This window comes from Chelon labrosus (assembly GCF_963514085.1).
Source record: "Chelon labrosus genome assembly, chromosome: 20".
Classification (NCBI taxonomy): Eukaryota; Metazoa; Chordata; class Actinopteri; order Mugiliformes; family Mugilidae; genus Chelon; species Chelon labrosus.
In genome coordinates, this window is record NC_140353.1 from 9,145,548 (window position 1) to 9,169,032 (window position 23,485).

Sequence of the window (23,485 nt, forward strand, 5' to 3'; positions counted from 1 at the left end):
GCTGGGCGCCCAGTGTTAGCTGCAGACTAAGCAGTGATGAATATAACATATGGACCGGTAGCTAAACCTTTAAAAATGAAAAATTAATGAACTGGTGCACGACAACCAGTTCAGAGGAAATGGAGGCACCGTATAAATATGGTTCTCTGCTCTGTTGGAAGTAAGTGTGCATGAGTGTATGAATTCTGTCTGGAAAGTGCCATATATATTGTGTGACATGAACCGTTTCAGCTGTGCATTGTACGGCATGTGTTATAGATGCGCTGTATACTGGTGCTATCCACTGGGTTTTGACAGTTATCCAGACTGAAGTAATGTAGGCAGCAGGTATTTACACTTCTAACCTTTAAACATTTTCATGCATTCTGGATGATTGTAAGCCATGTAAGTGTAAAGAGAGATTTGAATATGTGCGGTAGCTGGTTGGGAGGCAAACTGAAAAATGTTTAATTATTTATATGTATTTTGTGTGCTGTGGTGTTTTACTACTGACCTGATAGAAGTAAGGGTTGGGCTCAGATTCTCCCACCCCGTTGAAGTCCTCCACATTAATGAGCTGGAAGTCGAAAGTCAGGCCGGGGTTGGGCACCTGGAACTCTGGTAGTTGCTGGACATGAGGCAGGTTGCCCAGGTGTTTGTAGCGCCAGTTGTACAAGTTACACAGGCTGCGGGACAGAAAGAAAAAACACTGTTGTTACTAAAACGCATTTTCAATGAGGGTGTTAAAATTAGATGAAAAATGGCTCCGGCGCTGTGACCCACCTTGCACGTGCACGGCCCTGTGCGTCCAGGTCTATGGTGGGCACCCCTAGGCGCACAAATCGCGTGAAGAGGGATTGCTCCATGTTGGAGTACTTCTGGAAGGCCATGTTCTTGATGACTGGGGGCAGCTGGTGGTGGTCTCCGATCATGATCCAGCGCTTGAGCCTGCTGTAGCCATCCTCTGGGTTCTACAGAAAGCATACCCCTTGTTAGAGAAATACAGATACTGTGCAAATACAGTTAATTTAGGTCAAGGGTTAGGGCAATAAATGCACCATGAAACATGTCAAATCTAACCTCTGTCAACACACTGTATGCAATCCCAGTGCATGATACCATCTCATCTTGTGCAACTTTATTCAGTTTTGATTTGTTTAGTGACTCGACAACATGATACAGTGTATGTGAAATTGAATCTTGAGCAGAGAATCACATTAAACTCCAGAAGGGAAGCATGAAAGACCACTACAGTATTTTAGTCATGATTACGTCATACCTCCAAATTTCACTAACTAGATGTCTTTTAGTCGTACCTTGACCCCAAACAAATCGGATTTTCCAAACATTGCGAGTCTACAGATGATTTAATTACTGAAATAACTGATAATGGGTTGAACGGCAGGATAGTGAAAGGGAGGACAAGGAACCTGGAACAAAGCGAGAAAAACAGAGAGTCTCTGGCAAGGTTTGTTGGACAGACTGACGTGCTTAATGATCTCATCTGTGCATAGACATAAGCACAATCTCAGGCAATTAGGCGGAACCACAAAAGACAAACACCATTATAACGAATGGAGCAAATGAGTAAGACCTTAAGAGGGAAAGTCAGGAAGCAGAAGGCTGAGTACTGAGGTAAGGATTAAACTACGCGTGATGTGGGAACACCTGACAGCGTGCATTACCGGAAGGTTTCACAAGCATCATTTTTAGTCAAGAGGTTTTAAAACTTAGTCAGTTACCTGTAACAGCAGAGGGATGAAGGTCTCGATCTCAAGAATCTGCGCCGCCTCTTCCATCAGGATGTTGTCGTACTAATGAAGTGAAACAGCAGCAAATTAACCATAAACTACTAACTGCAGCAAGTACAAGTTCATCGATTTGTGTGAAATGAGGAAAAGCCTACCTTAAAACCCAGCTCCACCAGGTCGTGACGTTTGAGCGCAGCGTGGGTGCAGGTCATGGCGATGATTTTGGCTTCCTTCACCAGCAGATACTTGGAGCGGTCCAGTCCGCTCCTCAGGAGCTCAAAAGCCCTGAACTCCTTTCAGGGCAGAGGAGGGAGAAAGCGACAATCAGGAGTGTAATCAAAAGAATTAAGTTAGCTTGCACCAAGACAGACATAACTTAGTCATGTATTTATGAATTCAATTATTGTTTTTGGCATACTAGTGGAAAGGGAAATTATAAAGCCTTTGGTACAAAAAGATACATTTCGAAATTTGAGAAATTAAGCCTTCCAACTGTCTGCATCAATTTGACGGCGTAGCTACGTAGACCCACTGCAGCCCCTAGCACCACGGCAACGAAGACCGCACAAGATGCGATTGGTCTGTTTGGTAGTAGCGTGTTTCTGCTTTAGCATTTACATCTGCTTCTCCATCTCCTCACTTTTTGAATTGATTGTTTTGGACCAATAAAGATGGAACACATGTAGGAAAGATTAACTGAGGCAAACAAACATTTGTATGACTCGTCTTCAGTGAAAGTTTGAGTCGCCGTTGTTGAAAGTGAAGCAGGAAGTAGAAACAAAAATGAAATCGACTGGCAAAAAAGACACAGCGCTGACTCGTGTTTGGGTGGTGTTTTTCACAAAGCGAGCCAGACTGACGAGTGCACGAGTATAATGGCTTGCACCTGCGTTGGCTACGTGCATAAGTTACGGCGTCTATGTCCTGCAGTACCCTAAAAGAGCCTTGAGTCTATTTTCAAAGTGATAAGTGAAACAAAGGTCTAAACGGTTAAATTACCGCCAAATTCAAGTACTCTGCTTTTTAATGAGACGTGTCGTTAACATAATCCCTGTCCTTTCTGCCCTCATTGGGAGTGAGTCTCCTCTTTCCTGACGATGCATTGATAAAGTGATGAGGGCTCTTCTGTGGGGAGTACAGTGGGTGTAGTGCTTCAGCAGAGATTTTCTTACACTGCAACGGAAAATTTAGTAACAGTTTTGCTCTTAATGCAGATCATTTCACCCCAGAGTGCTGATATCATATCATTTAAAAAACAAAAATAAGCATGCTCTGGGGGAGCCTGACAGGGGGAATACGGCTAAACAGGCATGCTATTTTCAGGTTGCCACACTTGCTGAGTAGGGTCAGGAAAAGGGGGGAAAGGGAGGAATGAAGGAGATAGTGAGACTCGGACGGCGCTGGGGTATAAATATTTGATGTGTTACTATTTTAGCATTAATATTAAACCAATCAAAACATGCAGTATTGATGAGGTCTATTTTTAACCCCCATGGCTCCAGAGTGGTTCCAGTGTGAAATGAAGATAGCAAGGATTCACAGACAGGAAGAGATGAGAACAGAAATAAGTACAAAAGCGATAAAGATACGGCGGGACTGCAATGGAGTAAACAGGAAAACGTCCATACAGGAACCCAGGAGGCACACTGTGTCTGTGTCTCTGTCTGTCTAGCTATAAATTCTCAGAATATTCCGATGACAGCTCATTCAAAACTGCTTTTACATTTGAAAAGCTAGACAGATGAGCAAATTCAGCAGAACGTTGCGTTATCTACCTTGCACCACTCTTAATGGGCGTACAGATTTCACTGCAGCATGGGTGAGGCTGAGGGAGGAGGGAGAGGCGCTGTGATGCAGTGATACAGAGGCCAGCCAGATAAATCAAGGTCACCACACATGTTGGGATATTACCTCTAGCCAATAACTTCTTTATTGCTTTTCTGAGACCTTCTTGGTGTTCCCATAAATCTGAGATGTTTTGTTATCCCAGTAGAAATAGCGGATGAGCTGAGGAGGAATGCTAACACATCCTGAGCTGTGTGTTTTTGAGAGTGATAAAGAAAGATAGGTACTGAGAGCCTTGACAATTTTGGTGTTGATTTTTTCATACGGGGTTAATCAGACATTTCTACAGCCCTGTTAAGTACCTCATACAATGCTTCACTACAACTGAAGAAGCTGAAGCAAATAGGCACTCAAGAGGAAGCAAACCCATCCACAAAGAGACAGTTAGCGTCTGACCAGTCTCTATTAACGTACAACCATCTGTTAGTGTGGTGGCTAGGAAGGCAGTTAGTTGTGCATGAGAGAATGTGCAACACCTGGACACACAGCTGGCAAGTAGTTTGAGAGAAAGATCAGATACAGATGGCACAGTGCATGTGTGAGTTTGAGCAAAGAGTAAAAAAAGCTTTATTTTCCCGTCTAATTTTAGTTTGCGTGTACTGTATGTCATGTGGCGGGGTCAGTGTATGTTTTAACTTAAAAAAGGACGTGTGCTCTAAAAATAAAACTACCTTGCCTTATTGCACTCAGGTAACATCTTTACATCCCGCTGGGCATTGCTTGGCAGTAAGGAAACAAGCACTGGCAGTCTGTGTGTGTGTGTGTGACCCGCTTACCTCCAGTTGGGTGAATATCTTCTTGATGTGGCGGTAGCAGCCCTCCGCGATGTCCATGTCCTCCTCATATGACCGGCCTTTGAAGACGGGTTGGGGAGCGTTGGAAAAGTACTTGTGGAAGGGAAAGTGTGCGGCGACGGCCTCCACCTGCACTTCCTTGCCATGTTTGGGTTTGACTTTGCTCATGTACTCTTCCCAGCGAGATATCACCTGTAGTGGGAGGGACAGCAGTCATTCAGCATCCCTTTGAAGGAGTGCATTAAAAAAAATGCAGTGGCGTGTTTGGACTTGTATTAATCAATGGCTTTACAGGAATGCATAGTGCACTAGCCTCCTGTTAGTCAATGTCTATCAGCTGTCTACCAAAATATTATATGAGCAAACACAGATCTGCTCTCTGCTCATACTAAATGATGTATTTTTCTATAATAGTTTAACTAAAGGGGAAAAAAACGCATTACATAAAAATTAACAAATGAGAACAGATAGCCTCTTCCAGACGCGCCCCTGCTGAGTACCTAATAAACCAGCTTCAACCAAATAGCAGGCTAGCATTGCTCTATAAATACTCCAGCGGAAATCAACTATAAGGATAGCATTAATGAGTCTGCAGGAGGACTCTGGTTTAATTGCATGTTAAGTATCTGTCTGTACGGGCTATTAGGACCACCATGGAAACCTCAAGTATGTGCACACACTGTATACATGGCTGCTATTGATCACCGACAGACGTTTGCCTGCCGCGGGCAAGGTTTCACCGTGCTAACGACCTCTTGACAACATTTCCAAATGTCGCAGAACTATACTGTTGGCTGGTTTTCATAGCTAAAAATACACGTTGATGCAAACCCAGTGTCTATGAAATTAAATCTGTCAAATTAATAAGAGGCATGCGAGACAAGAGAATTCTGGAAAGGAGAAATAAAATGACTACATTAACAGTATCACGGTATCACATAATGAGCACAGTATTCAAGTACTAGACAATTATCTACTGTAGGATGTAGTTTGAACCAAGACTACGCTCCTGGCATCTTAAAAATGTTTATAAATGTCTTGCTTCTAATCACTTATTAGATAGATAGTTAAGTGACAGCTACTTCCTTTAAAAAGAAAAAAAAGTTTGGCATTACATGAACTCCCTAAATACAAGAGCCTGTACATCTTTATGTTGCAAATGTCTATTTTAGAAGCCTTTCAAGTGAAGCATGGGAATGCAATTAAGTAGCTGTCTGCAGTGGTATTTCTCTCCCTGTCTGAGGGTGGAGAGTCATAATGAAGTGACAAGAAAAAACACCAAGGGTTAAGACGCTTTCTAAATATTTGCAGTCTAGGCAAAAAGAGCCGTGAGTCTAGGGAACGGAAACTTCAATAATGTCTGTATTTGACTGCCGTGAATGGTCTGAGGAGAAGGACAGACATTACAGAAATCCATTCTAATTAATTCTGCAAAATAGCTCCTGGATCCCCTTTTCACTCTCCCTCGCTCTCTGTAAATCAATATCAAAATCTGAAAACAAATTTCAAGGATGTTTAGAGGCTTGACAGAACATAGCTGCAAAAAACATCTAGAATTTGATAAACCCATCACATATCAATGTCGTTTATCTAGAATTTCAGTCATTTTTGGCACAATGGAATACGCACACTGTCAAACAAAGTGAATATCAGAAGGCTACATATCACAAAAACACAATCTTGCTTTGTCATAGTCTCACCTGGTAGAGGTAGAAGTGTCCAGCAGTCTCACAGGTGTAAGAAACATCTCCCGGGACATCCAAGCTCTCCTGCAACCGGCCCACCTCCCTGAGGAGCTCCAGCCTTCTGGCTAGGACATAGTTGACCCTGCCGTATCTAGAGACAGCACAGCAGACTACTTAGTCAAACAATCTTTTACAATGATATGCATAAAGTAAAGGAGACACAAGTAATTCCTGCTTCCTGGACGTATCTAAACAGACATGGCAATTAGGATCTTTGTGGAATTTAAATAACAACCAACACTTTATTTTTAACATATACAGAATTCAGTTGTGGTCCAATTAGCTTGAGAGACTCGTTTGTTTGTGCTGGCACTCTTTAACGCATCGTTAAAATTCTCGTCGACTGAGTGGTCAAACCAAACGATTGGCATGGTAACTGGTAGTCGCCATTATGTCACATCCTGTTTCTATAGCGTCAGATAACTAACTTAAACGAAAGTTATTCAAAAATTGACACTTGAACATGCACCAACATTATATTAACTACCTAAAATGAAAGAAACCATCCTTGAAAAAAAAAAAAATAATAATAATTATTTGATGTGTTTTAGTTTGGCGCAAGTCCCATCCACTAACACGGAGGGGGTGGAGCTTATAACATATAATGCAGCCAGCCACCAGGGGGAGCTCTACTTGCTTCGGCTTCACTTTTGAGGAGCAGTTCCACCGTCCATCTTTATACTGTATATGGGTTAAACTGACTCCTGGGCAACAGTATCAGCTTCACGTGAACACTACTGGTCCCATGATCCACATCAGCATATATGTGGCAGACAGAAACCTCAGCTGTCACAGGGACTGACATGACTGTCTTGTGATAACTGACTTCAGTTTGTGGAATTTAGGCTGTTAGGTTCTGGTTAACTGAGGAGATACAGTAATTTACAGAGTAAAATATGTTAACATTTTGTTAAAACCACTCACTGAATACAGAAGTTAAAGAGTAAATATGTCCTTGGCTGTGCCTATCATGGATCTCCCTAAACAATATTGCTTAAATGCAATTATAAGTGCAATTATCTGAGCAGTGAGAGAACGCACACCGACAGGAAGTAGGAGGAGCTACAGGGTAATACTAGAGGTGAACACTATTTTTAGAGCCTCTCCAACGGTTCTCTGTCAGCAGATGACTCAAAGACAATCACACAGCTTTGCCTGTTTGGCCGGAATAAAATTAAATAATAATTAAAAAAAAAAAAAAAAAGAGGGGTGACCTTGCTGCTGCTCAGGATGACACACCTGTAATTAATTCAGCCTCTCTCAGATACTGTAAACCCTGAAAACAGTCTGCATGTATTGACCAGACTGTATAATTTCAGTAAAACCATAAACATGTAGAAACTTGCACCTAACAGCGGCACCTGAGCTTCAATTTCCACCTTTTCTTGACACACATTTGTTTAGTTACAACCTGGGGTACACATAATAATAAATAAATATGAGCTCTATGCTGCCAGCCAAATCTACTTTAAAAAATCTCATTAAAACAGCACAAAATTCAGCATGAAATCCAAGGAGACATTGTTAATTGATGCTGCAGCTTCCCCTTTGTTAGGCAGTCAGAGAAGCGCTGCCGTCCATTTTTTATCTCGTATACAGTGTTAATTAAAACTCTCCAGCTCTCTCTCCCCTTGCTGGTGTCAGTGGGGTGGAAGAAGTGTGGAGTCTGCATGTTGTTATGAGGCAGCCGGGCGGGCAGGCGGGAACATATTAAATGCTGCTAGCTAAAGCTCTTTCTTTTATGTCTGTGTTACTGCATAATTTAAGAAAGTAAGAGACTGCTTTCATGTGCAGACCCCGGTTTTCACAGAAGCACTATTCATACTACGGGCATGCTCTCACATGGAGTACAGCAAATGAGAGACATGCATAGCCCCTCCCTCGCACCTTTAGAAGAGCTATAGAATGTAATTTGCTCAGTGTCACAGATGGATAAGGTGGTAATTAACAATGTAGGCTGTAAGGAAACTTTAAATAGCAACAGCATAAAGACGTGCCACTCAGCTATTTATATTCACGAGCTAGCTAAAAGGCTTTGCTGACAGAAAAAAAAAAAAAAAAAAAGATGGTTCTGAGTGATTCATTCAATAAGTTAGTTAAATATAGCAGCAGGCATGTACAACTGTAAATGTTTGGGGTATCTTGAGACAATCTGTCTTTCTGCAGTCTGTCATGAGGGCTTAAAATGCACTTCCCCTCACCTTCTTTTTTCCCCCATCTCACTTTGTCTCAGTAGTAAGGACTGAGTCACTAATCCTTCAAGGCATCACACACACACACACGGTGGTTGAGAGAGCTAGAAACAATTGAGGCTTCTTTAACACGACTCTGGTGGTTCTTGTCTGAGGCTATTTGTTCTCCGCTTTGCCCCCAGTTCTATATGAAGAACAGCACCGTTGTGTGTTTCACATATCCCTGAAACAACTACTGTCAAAACACTGTCGGTTTTATTAAGTTATACTCCAGTACCGCCGCCCAACACTCAAGCAAGAGGCAATCCCTCCTGACCTGAGCTAAATAAACATTCTAATGGTTATAGAAAGCTGAGATGAAATGTATTTATTCACGCAATTATTTATTTAGTCGTGAATTTATTTATTCCATCACATTAGTGTGAATGAATTATTAATTAAAGGGCTTGTGTGTGTGTGTGTGTGTGTGTGTGTGTGTGTGTGTGTGAAGAAGGAAAGGGGACATTTCTAAAGCCACATCCTCATTTATCTTGCAACACTTGACCTTAATCATTTATTGCGTTTAACTTCATGTGATAAACTTGAATGAGGCAAGACTTTGGAAACAGGGATGATTTGGACTCGTATTCAATAATAAAATTAGTTCCCTAAACTTCTAGAACAACCTATTTTTAGTGTTCATTTTTAAATGCTTTAAGGATTTAGTAGTGTTGAGGTGATAATTACAATCATAGCCAGGATGTTTTCAGACTTTCTCAAATGATTCTCTAAGTGATTTGCTCCAACGGTTAAAGTTCTCCGGGTCCAGAATAGCGATGTATTAGTAAATCAGGCATGCGTTGCCTCTTAGTGCCGAGCTGCAGGGACAGATCCCTTTCACTTTGGAAAGGTTTGAGAATCCGACGATGCCTAATGAAGATAAACCAGGACCATGGCCTGGCACATGAGAGTATCGAGTAGCCCTGTCACAATGTTGGCCCAGACTCATTATGTACGTGAGCAGCTGCTTCCATGAGTATGTATGTGTTGTCAGCCGCCTCTGCAATGCAGATACACAGGCGAGCCCGCTCATTTGTTGAATGCACTTTCACATATGTGTGTGTGTGTGAATTCAGCCGTCTAAGTTTTCTGTTTGTTCAGGAGCACCTATCTGTGTGCGATTGCCTTCATTCCGCCTGTCGTCTGCTGTCCTCACCTGCTGAAGTCCTTCTCAGTCTCCAGCTCTTCCTCTCCGTGGCCAAGACGCAGGAGGTGGCGTTCGTCAATGTCCAGAGCCATGATCTTTTCAAAGAGCTGGTTCAGAGCCTGATGAAAAAAAACAAGAAAACACAGTCAGACATGGAAAATCTTTTCTTTGATATGTTTTATATGCGAGTAAAATAAATATCTGGCATGATAATAGGTGGTAAACTTCTGTAAGAAATGTAATGACCCTGGAGGGCTACCACAAACTACTGTATGCTTCTTGTGGATAAGGCTCCTGGAAAACTTCCATAAGTGTACAACAGCAAATTACTTTATGATTAAATGCTAGAGGGAGGGGACCCTGGCACAAGGCAGCTTAGATTTTAATTTTTTACTCCTTGGTTTGAATATTGCCTGATTAATGGGCAGTTCTGAGCACAAGCTCTAAATTCTCTTGACATCTTGAGTGTTAGTTGATCTGGGTGTTGCAGAAACTTTTTCAGAGATTAGCCCTGGTTTGGGAAAGTTGAGGTGGTGTGTGTGTGTGTGTGTGTGTGTGTGTGTGTGTGTGTGTGTGTGTGTGTGTGTGTTTGCATTGACCTGATTTGAGTGGGTGACTATGAGGGTCCTCTGCTCAGGAAAGTTGTGATAAAGGTTTGAGATGATCTGAACGGCAACATCCGTCTTTCCAGTTCCTGGTGGTCCCACAACCTGAAGACACAGCAGGATATGGGTTACAAAGATAGAGATCAAACATTTTAACAGAAGGGAAGAAATTTAGAAGTATCCTCCCTTGTGGAAGACCTTACATGCCTTGGCTAAGACAGGTTGGGCTAGTGCCTCACTGATAGTGCTGCCCAGTACACTGCATCCATGTAGTATTTTTCTAGTCTCCCTTTTGTACTATTAACAATGTTGATGGGACTTCATTAGGTTTCCGTGATAATAAGCCTCATATTTACTGGCCGAAAAGCACATTTAATTTACTAAATAAATATTCATGAAGCCGGTTGGACTTAGTGAGGGTCTCTCAGGTGAGTAATCTCTGCTAAAAATAGTAAACGCAATAACATATTCCTGCATAAATCAGTACATAATCAGGTCCTTGGTTCCCCCACTTGAAAGCAAGGCAGACCGAGAGGTAGAGTGAGTTTGTTATTGCCGCTAATGACTGCAACATACACCAAGAAAGAAGGTTAGAAGGGGTGAAGAGGAAGGCATCCGCACAGAGCTGTTTTACGACTCTTGCGACACGAGAAATAACTCCACTGCCGCTGCCAGCTTCCAGTCACCACATCAGAATGGAACTTTTGTCACAACAGGGTGTTATACTACGCTTTACATAACAATAGCACGCTGGGGTGACATGGGTGTGGATGTGCTTAAGAACTGGTGCATCTTCAGCTCTGATCCTATGTCATTTCATGTTGACTATTTCAGTGATTTTTTGGCAGCTATAACATCACATTTTGCTTCAATAAATTCTTTAAACTTATGAGTATCTTCAACAATCAAAAGACTAAATATGAAAACCTTACCATGGTTAGTCCTGGCTGCATCCCGGCTCGAATGGCTTCAATCTGAGTAGGAGTGAACTGAATTGTATTCCTGTAAGAAATTTAAATCACCGATATTAATAAATCAAGCAAATTGTTTGAGATACTGAACAGCCATGACAACACATTTGTATTCAAATGGTTTCATTTGTTGTTTTTAAGAGATGCTTAAGGCCGCCGGCGTTGTTCAAATGTGCTTTGAGATCTTGAAGTTTAAGTCCGGGCCTCCCCATGGACTTTTGCTGCTATCACGATTTAAATATCAAAGTGCAAACTGGAACACCACTCAGAGAGCATTTCACGTGGCACAGTTATTTTGTGGTGTTATAATTAGAGTTGGAATATTTTCTGTTTACTTTTAATCGCAATCAAATTTCCATCTGTAAATGAAGGCATGACAACAACTACTAAAATAGCACCACAGGATTATATGGCAAAGATGCCATGGAGACGAGCAGCTACTCTACCTACAATGTTCTTATTCTCTATGTATGTAGCAGCATAACACAATACAAACAAATGATCATTACTGTACTATATACTGGAGGTAAAGTGTAACTACCTTTAAAGGGGTACAGGTACTGACTACAGAAGGCACTTTTCTTCTCATTAATTTGTGAATGGGAAAGACTCACCGTTTGGGCTGGTTGTAGGGATAAGGCCCACGGTTGGGGGTGACATAGGGTTCAACAACCAATGTCATGTCCTCATTTTTGTCCTCCATTTCTTCATCAGCCTTTCTCTTCTTCCCTTTGTCTGTTTTGTCTGAGATGGGGAACTTGATTCTGGTAAAACAAAGGAAAGAAATTTTGATTAAGGTGAATTAACCTAAAGAATTGAATTTTTTTTTTTAATTATTTCATTATTTAATTTTTGATTTTTACCTAAAAGGGGGGACTTGGAGCTCAGGGTTCTCCTCGACAACCTTGATGGTGTGACCGGGAAAGCACGACCGCAGGTGGTCCAGGTTCAGAAAGGTGTCATTGAAGTCCAGTGTGGAGATCTGATTGGGCATTTTGGAATAGTGGGCACTGCCTGGATCACCGTAGCCCAGGATAATGTCATGAAGCCAGTCTGGGACGACGCATTCTGTGTTCATCAGGTGTCTGATGGTCTCCAGCACAGCCTGAAAGAGACGCGGAGAAATATATCAAACTGATAAATAGCAAAGTTAAAAGAAACTGAAGGTCACAAATGTGAATGAGGCGCATCAGGCAACAGACAACCATCCCACAAGAGATAGTTTAGCTGGATAATAATAGCTTTGTGGTGGGCTGGTGGGACAGCAGGTAATTTGTAAGTCTGTCAATTATATTTTAATGAGCTGCAAACTGTCTAATACCCTGTGCATCAAACACTGTGTGGGGAAACGGGTTTGCTTTTATATGCATCACAGATCAAAGACAAGGAAGAATGTTTCTTGAATACCCATTAGTTCCTGCGCTTTTTAAATTCGGGGGGCAAAAAAACACTTGAAAAAAACATCTGTCAGTGCTCTCTGGCTGTGAACCGAGAGACATGGGTGTGCAGAATTAGAAATAGGAAATTTGACGAGCCGTAATGAGAAGCTCTCAAATGAAAAGATGTGATTAAGAGCTTAGAGTTCTGTGCCTGGTTAACATTCTGAAAATGTTGAATAAAAAATGGAACAAAGCAACACAAGACTGGGAGTTTCACGTGGTAGCATGGTTCGTTCTCATGACTGATAGAAAAACACGTGTGAAATCTGCATAAGAAATAGGCCTCAAAACACAAGCATATTATATTAACCTTCTAAGAACACCTAGACGTTATACTGATTATATAACATGGTCATGCTTTCCCACAGAAAGCATAATAAAGCTATGACCCATAGTATGGGATTGCTGCCACAAGGGATTTTTAAACGGGAGACGGGGGGGTCACTGGGAGGGCCTTGAGTGGGCGGCTCTCTCAGACTTGCCCTGGCCCCAACCTTACACCTACAATACCCAAGAGAGTGTAATATGTGCAGTACATCACTCAGGGGTGGTGTTGGTAGGACCAGAGCTCAAGGTCTAAAGATAAAGCACTCAAATACAATAAGGTCTGATCTGTGCGCTGTAGTCCGAACCTTGAAATTATTCTCCTTGGGTTTGCGTCTCATGATGATGTTGAAAGTGTCGTACGGGTCCTCTGTGCCGCTCTGAATGCTGCTGGTCATGTCCTGTTGATACTGGTTCGGGTCGAGCCATACACGAAACGTTCTGGCGTCTCCTCGCAGCTTAGGCTTGGGTTCAGGTCCTGGACCAGAGTGGCAGGGATGAATTAATGATAGCATACAGAGATAAATATGGAAGTAATATATCTAAATTTAAATGGCATTTTTCAAAACACTGTCACAAAGTCGGAAGAAAAACCTAAACAGCAGCCAAGGACAATAACAGTACAGAAAATTGCAGAGTGTAGCTTTAAGACAAAGGATAAAAATGATATAAAACCATGATTTTAAAAATAATTTCCATCCCATCCTTACATTAATAAATAAACCCTTTTTTTTAAAAAAAAAAAAAAAAAAAACTAGGCTTGCCATGCAACAACACCACCACGCCTCCTCAGGAACACCAATTACATGTTGATGCATGACTGACAGGCCACAGGCTCTAGGCTTATTCCCATAGGGAGCGTATGTGGTGCAGCAAGTGCAGCTTTCTAAATAGATTCTGCGTGGAGCTGCAGGGCACACAGGAGAGTGAAACCAATCCCGTCTGCTTCTGATGTGTACGCCCATGTACACATGTGTACGACTGTGTGTCGGGGTCGTCAAACCGCCCTTACTAAAATGAGTGTGGTGATAGCTTTAGAGTGGAAGCTGCACCCTCAACACTATTCAGAAAGTATGTGGACAGCTGGGCTATAACAAGCATGTGCCATTGTATTAAAGTATCAGTTATCAGAAGGTGGGATTAAATCAATGCATGATCAAAATGTTACAAAGAATATGCATATTTAATTGTTTTATAGAGGAGAATTAATAGTTTTATACCTAATGCACAACTCATTTTGTGTCACCCCATACCTTCACTTACTACCCAGTGATTTATGTGATACTAACCCACCTCCCTCTTATCCCTGTTGGGGATCTCAAGGTTTAACCAAGCCAACACTGACATGGCACGTTCCCTGGCATAATGTCTATTTAGAAAGCCCTGTCCTCTGCATATTTAATCCAAACAGATGAGAGAGGATAGGATGCTTCAGCACATGGACACATGTTATGTCAGAGGAAAAAGGCAAACACTCGCAGGCTAATGAAGCAGTCACTAAGGTTGCAAGGAAGAGCACGACACTTTAAACTGTGAATATCATGGTTTTGTATAAATATATACGTATATTCTCGAAAGGAGCAGCCAATTAAATTTGGTTTCAGGGCATTCATTCTGTGTTGTGCATACACAAAGCAGAGTCTTACATTTGATGACAGTGCATTTAAGGTTTTACTGAGAAAAATACAGCCACTTACAGATAAAATTTCACCTGCTGCTCTTTCTTATGTTAGAAAGAATTGATGCTAGCGACACCTTTTTTTATTTTTCCCCTAGAGGTGAGTATAGCTTATGTAACTGTAGCTTATGTGACACATTATTGTATTGTGCAGGACAAGCACATTCAGTGTCATCTTACAGAAACACATTTATTAAGATAAAACCAATGCAGATCTAGAGTTTAAAGCCAATAAATAAGGCAGGGCCCACAGCGCTCAGGTTTTGTTTTTAACCTCAGGTTAATGGAATGTTAATGCGAACAGGTCAGGTCCCACTGTGACAGTCACCATGACAACACCAGTCTGACCCCCTCCTGAGGATTAGTTGTTAGGGCTGATTGTGTAGAGGTCTGATGGGAGGATGGATGTCATGTGTCATGACACATGATGTATGTGTGTGTGTGTATGCTGGCAGAAGCCCATACGAGCATACCTTCCTCAATGACGCGGCCCTTGTCATCCAGCATGCCCTGCACCTCGCAGCCTCTCACGTACACTAGGCCAGTCTGCTCCACAAAGGGCTGGCGTCGGTCAAAGCGTGTGCCGTAGAGCAGGTTGGGCCGTACCGTGATCAGAAAGCAAACGTCGTGCTTCCGCAGACCTAGAAAGAAAGAGGGTGGACACGGTGTGAAGAAGAGAAAGGGTTTTAGATATACAGAGAGACGGGTGTGGAGGAAATTCCTCATGCATTCACTCAATCAGAGCACATTCATTTATTCAAATTCAGCAAGCATTTTCTATATTAATTAGTCCAATACACATAACGTGCATCTTTGTCTGGAGAGCTATAGCAGACAGCCGGTCAGAAGCTTCAAAGTGTTTCCATCTTGTCAAGTTCCTATTGACATTATCTATGTACTGTATCAACTACACAGAGAGATAAAGAATGATCAGGAAATAAAACAGAGGCTCGGTGGTAGAGGCATCACAGAAATAATATGTCTTTGAAGAGACATGAGCTTGGCAAGGGTCATGAGTCAAGGCCCGAGGGGATGGAATATAGTGGTAAGGGAAGACTTTATGGAGGTTATAAACTGCTGAGAAGGAGAGCTGTTAGGAGACATAATAAAAGAAGAAATGGGAAAAGTAAAGGTCTGGCAAGGCAGCATGGAAGAAGAGTGTGATAATGTATCACAGTCTGGAGATAAAGTAGTGACTTTTGTGATCAGTGTATTACCAGTTCAACCAAAAACAAATTAGAGTAGGTGATGCACATGTCTGGACCATAGACCGTATAAATGTGGACGTCTCGCCACTTCTTTGCATTGACCAAACTGACGGTGTTTTCTCTATCTGTAAACAGGCAGCGCCATCTTGAGACTTTGGAGCCAGAGTCTGCACAGTACGGTCCGAGAGTGCAGCCACTCTGAGCCGTGTTATCGATGACCCACCCACACCTCCCCCCAGAGTTTTCGTTTAATTTATACTGCACTCTGCTCTACCTCCACCAGTTACAAGGAAATGTAACATTATACACTGTACTTATTTATTCATTTTTTTACAACTCTCACAGCCCCACAGGACTGCTTTACGGACCGGTTGGCATGGCAAGTCGCTATTATGTCACATCCTGTTTCTATGTGTCTGTCAAATAACTAAAACAAAACTTATTCAAAAAACTTGCACATGAATTAACATTATATCAACTACCTAAAATGATAGAAACCATCCTTGAAAAAAACAATTTGACGTGTATTTTACTGTTTTAGTTTGGCCCAAGTCCCATCCACTAACATGTAGGGGGTGAAGCTTATGACCTATACTGCAGCCAGTCACCAGGGGGAGCTCTACTTGCTTTGGCTTCACTTACGAGGAGCAGTTCCGCCATCCATCTTTATACTGTCAATGGTCTGGACTTTATACCAAAAAGTAATGATGATATATTGACAGAAACAGAGCAACCAAAAAAATATCATTTTTACCTTCCCACTCATGTTTAATATGATCTTGTACATTGAGGTTAATGGTGACATCAGCTCGGACGCGAGCAGGCCAGCTTTCTCCAATGTTGGGCTTGGCAACCTCGACTATGGAAAAGGAGGTGATCGTCTGAGCCATCCTGGCCCAGCCCCCGAACACCGCTCCACCGTACTCCGATTGCCTGCGTACAGGGACAGATACGAGGAATTGAGACGAGCGCTGTGGGCTGTCGTCGAGATTGAAAATCAGCTGGATTTAGGGCAGCACATGGCACTTCTGCTTACTTATTCAGTTCTGCAGGAACAACAAGCAGGTTGCTTCATCGCTTGACATAATGGGAGCACTTTATGTTAAACAATGGGTTTCCAAATGTGGTGTACCAAATGTCATATTCTTTTAATAATATATTATCAACGCTCTGTGCCGCCATGTGAGACGGAGATGTAAGATAACAATCTTCATTCATTAAAGTAAAAAGACAAAATGTGCCGTAGCTGAGTTAATGGTAGGAATGTGCTCTACTTAGGAATGAAGAGAAACACTGATGCTTATCTATGTCTGTTGAGCAACTCCATTTCAAACTTATACCACAAATTTTACATACATTTTGAAAGATGTTATCACTTTTAACTTAGAATAGAGTAAGGCACTGTGGCGCTAATAAAATAAAGGACATCTCACCATGGTTTCATTCGCCAAACCACATCTTCTATGTCCTGTCTGATCTCATACGTGGACTCTAGACGGAAGAGGTTAAAGTTCCTCAGCAGATAGTCATGAAGGGTCAGGAACTGAAGATTCAGTTTTGGAAGTGCGAGGCAGCCTGAAAAAAAAAAAAAACAAATAGAAATACACTTCCAGCCAGTCGAACAAAATGCAGAATAACAGACTACTGTATGTCTGTGGGACAGCATGTGAGTAATGTGCGTAAGAGAAGTTGATTGAATGGCCAGGGGGCATTCTCCACGAGTGAGCTGGCAGTTTAGCACCAGGTAAATGTCCTTCAGATAACTTATAACACAAGGTGTTTACAAAAAAATGAACAGACCAGACAGTGAAAGTAGCATGTGTGTTTTTACGCACTGACTCGTACAGACATGCCAACACAATCTCCGTTTACAAATTCATTTACAGCACACACCTTCGCCTGAGTAGTACTCAGTTGGAACAATGTTCTCGTCCCAGATTATCTTCTCTGTCGGATAAAGGGGCATCTGGTTTAGTTGCTCAATCTGAGAGATTCTGCGCTCATGACGGGACACCTGTGTATGTACAGCAGACAGAGAGAGACAGAGAGACAACATAGAGAGAAACTGGGTTAATGAACAAATGTCCGTCTGTCCCTGTGTTTCAGTGTTAAGGATCTTTAGGTTCTGCCTTACTAGAAGACCGGAAATAAAAAATGGGGTCAAATGAGCAGAAATGCAAAGGCTATATTAAAGGCTAAAGATTTATATATACACCGATCAGTCACAACATTAAAACCACTGACAAAATCAAGTAAATAATACTGACCATCTTGTGACAATACATTCTGCTGTAGATGTTACTTAGACATGTACCTACACAATATTAGGAAGGTGGTCATAACGTTATGCGTGATAGGTGTATTTTGTGTTGTTATAATAAGAGAAACCAGGTCACAGGCTAGAAGCCAACAGGATCCCTGCTGGTATTATGATGAAATTTCTCTGTAGTGTTTGCACACTCATTCCTAAAAATGGTTTATTTAACTTTGGACACAGATGTTTAAGACCTCTGAATGTCATCAAGAACAGCATCTCAATATACGGTCGTATACACGCCATCGTTTTGCAGGAAAGAAAACAATTTGGTCGAACATGGGCGGCAAACAAAAGCTTCTGTCCCAGTGTGAAGATGCCTTTCAATTTTAATACATTGATCTTTGAACCCTGTACATTTCCTTCTGGGATGGTGTGGATGTGGAGAAAACTGCGTGTGCTATTGTTTCTTTACTCTTCTGGAAACGCACACAAATGAAATTAATTATTTACGCTGTGAAGCAGAGTGATATCTGCTACTGAATGGAAACCAGCTCATCTGTTCCACCAGAGGAAGTAAACAGCCTAAACTATCCTAACACTGGGACTGGTGTAACACCAGTAATGCGAGTCTTTTCGTCCTGTGGCCACTTCCTATTAAATCCACCCAGTCAGGGATCTTGGTTGATGGGGGCAACCTCGGGCAAATGTAAATGAAACCCCTGACAAAGTCTCCTTCCGACAATCTAATCAGATAGTTACGAAACAGCTCTTCACCGCCGCTTCTCGTGGGTAATTATGAATAACCGTGGGACAGCCTTGAAACACCCACTTTGATGACAAGGCCTTAAGCCCACGTGCGACTGTGTATTGGGGAGACTGGCGGGACAAGGGTCCAGCAGATTCCTCAAGGGGTTTTCAAAAAGAAAATTAGGGAGAGCAAGGGAAAGGCAACCAGGGAGCACAATCAAATTAGCTCAAGCTTTTCAAGTGATACTACAAAAATGAAGGAAATAAATGGCTCTCTGTCTCCACAGCACTGTCTTCAATTTACCCTACCTTACACAAAAGCTTATAAAAAGCAATAATTGGATTAGAAGGCAAATTCAAGAGGGACGGGGCAGCGAACAGGGGATACTCTATGTATTCCAAGGTCAAAAGCATAGATTAATTATTTTAAAATGTGAAACACAAAACCTTTTGAGCTGTAGAGCTGCAGCGGCCAGTTATTTTGTTGAAAAACTGTACATCTTTTATATTACCAGCTGACATGCAACCAATAGCTGATGTATTGCTTGGTCAATTTAAAGGTGCGACGCATTAAAATAGCTTGGAACAAATATTATAACGTCTGATCAAACACTCAAACACTTACCAGTAACTCAAGGAGGACCTCTTTCTCAATGGTGGTGTCTTGCCCTTCAGGCAGCTCTGGCAGCAGACACAGATATGAGGCCACCTGGTGGAGCATATTGGGACTAGGGAGAATAATGAGATAAACAAGTGGTTAGTGGGCTAGAAAATTTGCATTTGCAAATTACAAAATTTAGCCGACACTCTAATCCTGAGCCTGGATGACAACAATCAGATAATAACTAATTGCTGTTCAAATATAATGATTTGTTAATGACTGAAGTGATGAGGATACATCAGGGGACCATCTGATGTCTACTCAAATTACAATAAATATTTTGACTAAATCACTTTACTTTTGTGCATCATATTTATATAAAAGAAATTTGATGCGGGTCCAGACATTTTTGGGACACTACGTCCCTACAGAAAGATTTTTCAAATGGCGACTGCAGCGTACGTGTGAAGATCCACAACCTCCCCCAAACTGCTTATTAGGACTGCGGCAACAAAGCAATTCTTCTGTTTGCTCTGACACCGCGCTCCTGCTCTGTCAGCGTGTGCGGTAAGGGGCCGGGGAGCACTGATGAGACAGGATTATGAAAATCAAAGCTCGTCTCTGTCTCGAAAAGCTGAGGTGTGGCTCTCCGCATGCAGACCTGTTTTAATCAGGCTGACACGCCGTGACAGAGGCAGGACCCGGTGCACGGCGAAGGACAGGCCCTGGACACAAAGTGACAGGCCCGGACAGCTACACGTGGCGCTGGCCAACTGTAACCGTGTATGTGCATCTATTCTGCTGCTTGTCATGCCACGCTCGGGCGGCGGGGTGGCAATTCTGCCAACGTTGCAGTTTGGTGGCCCAGTGCATGACCTGGCATGGGTCATGTGGACATTCCTTCCCTTAGCAACTAAATAACAGCAGCACAACAACTCGCTCTGAGTAATGGAGATGACTGGACCAGGTCATGACTGACAGCTGAGCCATTGGCCGGGGGAAGGTAAATATGGGGGCAGAAGTTTATTCTATTTTAACTTTATTTGAGTTAATTTGGTGTGCAATTACCAAGGTCAGAAGTACACAACTTCACAACATGAGACAATGTCACAAGGTGGACAAGCCTTCTTTTAACTGTTTCCAATTGAACAACAACTGAAGGCTTTATGGCTGGTTTATGTCTTCAACATATTTTCTTTACAGTATAAAATCCTTATATCCTCACTGTAGGTACCAGGATTCAGTTTAAAAAAAAAATATATATATATAAAAAGAGGAACTGATAAAGCTAGGCACCCTTTCAAGTGCCAGGACCACCGTGAAGAAATACTCCACAGAACTAATTACACCAATTATTTCAACATTTCCCGTAGTGTTGAATGACTCTTCAATTTTTACTAGCGTTTCACAGCGATGCATTCTCTTTGATCACGTATTCAGCCCCATTTCATTGGCCTGAAATGGCACTCAACATGTTTTACATAACCGAAGGAAGACGTCTCTGTGCGTCTCTGTGCATGCGAGAGAAAGGGTGTTTGTGTGCGCGCGCCAGCGTGCGCGGGGCTATGCAATAACGCCGCGTTTGTGTGCTCGGGAGGACTTAGCGGATAAATTCGGAGCGGCGGGTGACTGGGAGCTTAGCCCGTGGGTAGCACAGCTGGAATAAACTGGCATTAGCGCGAGTTGTTTGGATGAAAAGTGCCTCGTTAAATCTGATCGGCATATTTGGAGTTACCCAGGAGCTGCTACGGTGACAGTTGCGGAGCGGGGGAACAATGCAGTTTCTGCTATATTCAAAACCCCTAATTCTGGGAAAAGGAGCAGAGCTTCTAAGAAATACACGAATGGCTGAGCTAAGTATTTACCTGATTCAGCTCAGCGTGGCTCATAACACTCTGCCTGACTCAAAGAAACTTAGTGTGGGGTTTAAGAATTTATAATCCACTACAAGAAGTCAAAAATATGGATGTGGAAATGTGGAAAGCAAAGAAAAAATTTGAGTCATTCCTAATTTCGCTAAGCAACTGTGACAAAGAATGTATTATAAAACAGAGTACAGCGTGTTGTACAGCCAAACACAATGATTTAAAGATCTTCTAAAAGTTTTAAATGTCATTATGAAATCAAATGCCAAGAAAGGTTAAAGCTTGAAGAAACTAGTAACCTGCAATGAATCAATTTCTTTTTACTCCCTCTAACACGTGCGCGAGTTGAAAATGCACACAAACGCCGGCCGGTTCGTCAAAGCGAGGGTGCTTTTTGGCTCTTTGGTGAGCTAATATGATCTGACAAACACAGCTGTTCAAAGACTTTATTCTCAAGCCACTGCAAATCGATTAAATTAATGAGGCATGACTCCCTCTCTGGCCGGTACCAGCTGCCTGTTCGAGGGTTCACTAACTGCCATTTAGCAGGGAAGACAGCAACGGTGATGCTGCTGTATTACAACACGGGAGCGCGGTAACTACGCCGATGTGCCTGTATTTCAAGATGATGAGGGGAAACTAAGCGTCTGACACAATATTAGCGGAAAACTACACAAGCGCCTTAGGTATGAGGCAGACTAGCAAAATAAAAATCTAAAATGATGAGGCTAAAATACTGCTGCGGTGGCACCAAGGTTGGCCGACCAATCGTGCCGACATATCCGCCCGCCTGTGACAAATCGCAACTTGTTTCGTTTTATTTACCTGAGATGCCCGAAGTGTTTGGTCAAGGATTCTCGAGTGTCCACTGCAGCCACGCTGGACAAGGCAAAGTCGTGCAACTCTGGGAAGTGAGCGAAGGCTGCCCTCTGCAAGACAGAGCACCAAAGAGAAAAAAAATTACCCTTAGAAACGCTTAAACGCCTTATTTCAATCATTTGTCTACAGAAGTGACTCAAAATTTTGCCACTGAATGCATATTCTTCTTTTTACATATCACTAATATTTACCTGCAGAGAGGTGATTTTGTCATAGTGTAAAGTGGTCATCTCTTTCTGTGTCAGGGCCATTCCTGTCTGGTCATTGATCTCAAAGCCAGTGTAGAACTTCAGCATGTCCAGCAACTATAAAAATGAGACGAGAGCACATGTTACACCTTAACATAAAAAAAAAAAATACTGGACTCAATGCAAATCTAAGTTTGCTCGTGTGTTGCACCTGGCAGAAGAGGTGTCCCTCCTTCTCTCTCTTTGTGAGGCTAGACAGGTGACAGCTGACCATCAGATGAGAGTCGTCCAGCATCGTATTAAACCAGCGCCTGGTGGGCAGCAGTGCCTAGACACACAAGACACAAGAGGTGTTTACAGCGCTGGACCGCATTGCTTACAGGTGCAGATAAAATACCTGAGCTCGACTTTCTCACAACAAGAGGAAATTTCATATGTAAAAACATGGAGAAGGAAATTAACGGTAAGGACAGACAAACCGGAAATTATTCCTTAAGGACGTCCATAACAGGAAAAAATAGTTGGGTATTGTATGAACTGACGACTCTCAGGGTCACATAAATCAATTGGCATTTCCCAGCATCTGGATTACACTTATCAATACATCTCATTGATTCATGCACTTTTCCTGATGCGATAAAGGCAAAAATAAAGCAGAGTGAAATGCGAAGACAACAGAGCGAGAACAGGCTTAGCTTCTCTATAGTTATTATTTATTTGCTTCTTGTTTGTAGCGCAGGAACATGACGCGAAGGCAAGAACAGAGGAAACCTGTCAAACTGAGATAACCGAGCAGCTTTGGTCGGATTATGACAAAGAAACTCAAAACACGTTGATGAACAGACAGTCTGAGTGAAAGGATGACTGCTGCATACAGAAACACACCGTGAAGGCTGAAAGAGAACTGCCCAGAAAAAAAAAAAAAAAAAAAAAAAAAGAATATGAAATGCAAAACACAAACACACTAAAGCAGCTATTATTTTATTCCCTGAAACTGTTCTTCAAAGGCAGCAGGTGCAGCCATTGATACCTGAATAATAGCGGAGCAGATGCCTTTACATCCAACAGCCATCTTTGATCTCAACACAGTCCTGACAGGCCGCATAAAACAGGCATGATAACGGGGATCTTTTTCCCTGCGTTCATTTTCAGGTCGTCATCAGAGAGGGGGAAGTATGGATTTCAGGTAACTGAGGGTTTGTAAAAGGATAGCGCCGAAGGACAGGAGATT

General features: G+C 42.2%; 1 protein-coding gene across 1 annotated transcript in view; it reads right to left on the reverse strand.

Annotated features, from left to right (window-relative positions):
* Positions 1-23,485, reverse strand: part of aqr (aquarius intron-binding spliceosomal factor) — a 44,181-nt gene that overhangs the window by 14,923 nt on the left and 5,773 nt on the right. Inside the window, exons 12-31 of the mRNA XM_084569231.1 lie at positions 22,466-22,582; positions 22,258-22,371; positions 22,013-22,116; positions 19,347-19,449; positions 17,611-17,731; positions 17,151-17,292; positions 16,472-16,650; positions 14,983-15,150; positions 13,140-13,309; positions 11,932-12,173; positions 11,683-11,832; positions 11,030-11,099; positions 10,092-10,202; positions 9,502-9,611; positions 6,070-6,205; positions 4,352-4,561; positions 1,886-2,023; positions 1,722-1,793; positions 763-950; positions 494-665 (exon numbers count right to left, since the gene is read on the reverse strand). Of these exons, the coding sequence (XP_084425357.1) occupies positions 494-665; positions 763-950; positions 1,722-1,793; positions 1,886-2,023; positions 4,352-4,561; positions 6,070-6,205; positions 9,502-9,611; positions 10,092-10,202; positions 11,030-11,099; positions 11,683-11,832; positions 11,932-12,173; positions 13,140-13,309; positions 14,983-15,150; positions 16,472-16,650; positions 17,151-17,292; positions 17,611-17,731; positions 19,347-19,449; positions 22,013-22,116; positions 22,258-22,371; positions 22,466-22,582 (2,817 nt within the window). The remainder of the gene's footprint in view (positions 1-493; positions 666-762; positions 951-1,721; positions 1,794-1,885; positions 2,024-4,351; positions 4,562-6,069; positions 6,206-9,501; positions 9,612-10,091; positions 10,203-11,029; positions 11,100-11,682; positions 11,833-11,931; positions 12,174-13,139; positions 13,310-14,982; positions 15,151-16,471; positions 16,651-17,150; positions 17,293-17,610; positions 17,732-19,346; positions 19,450-22,012; positions 22,117-22,257; positions 22,372-22,465; positions 22,583-23,485) is intronic.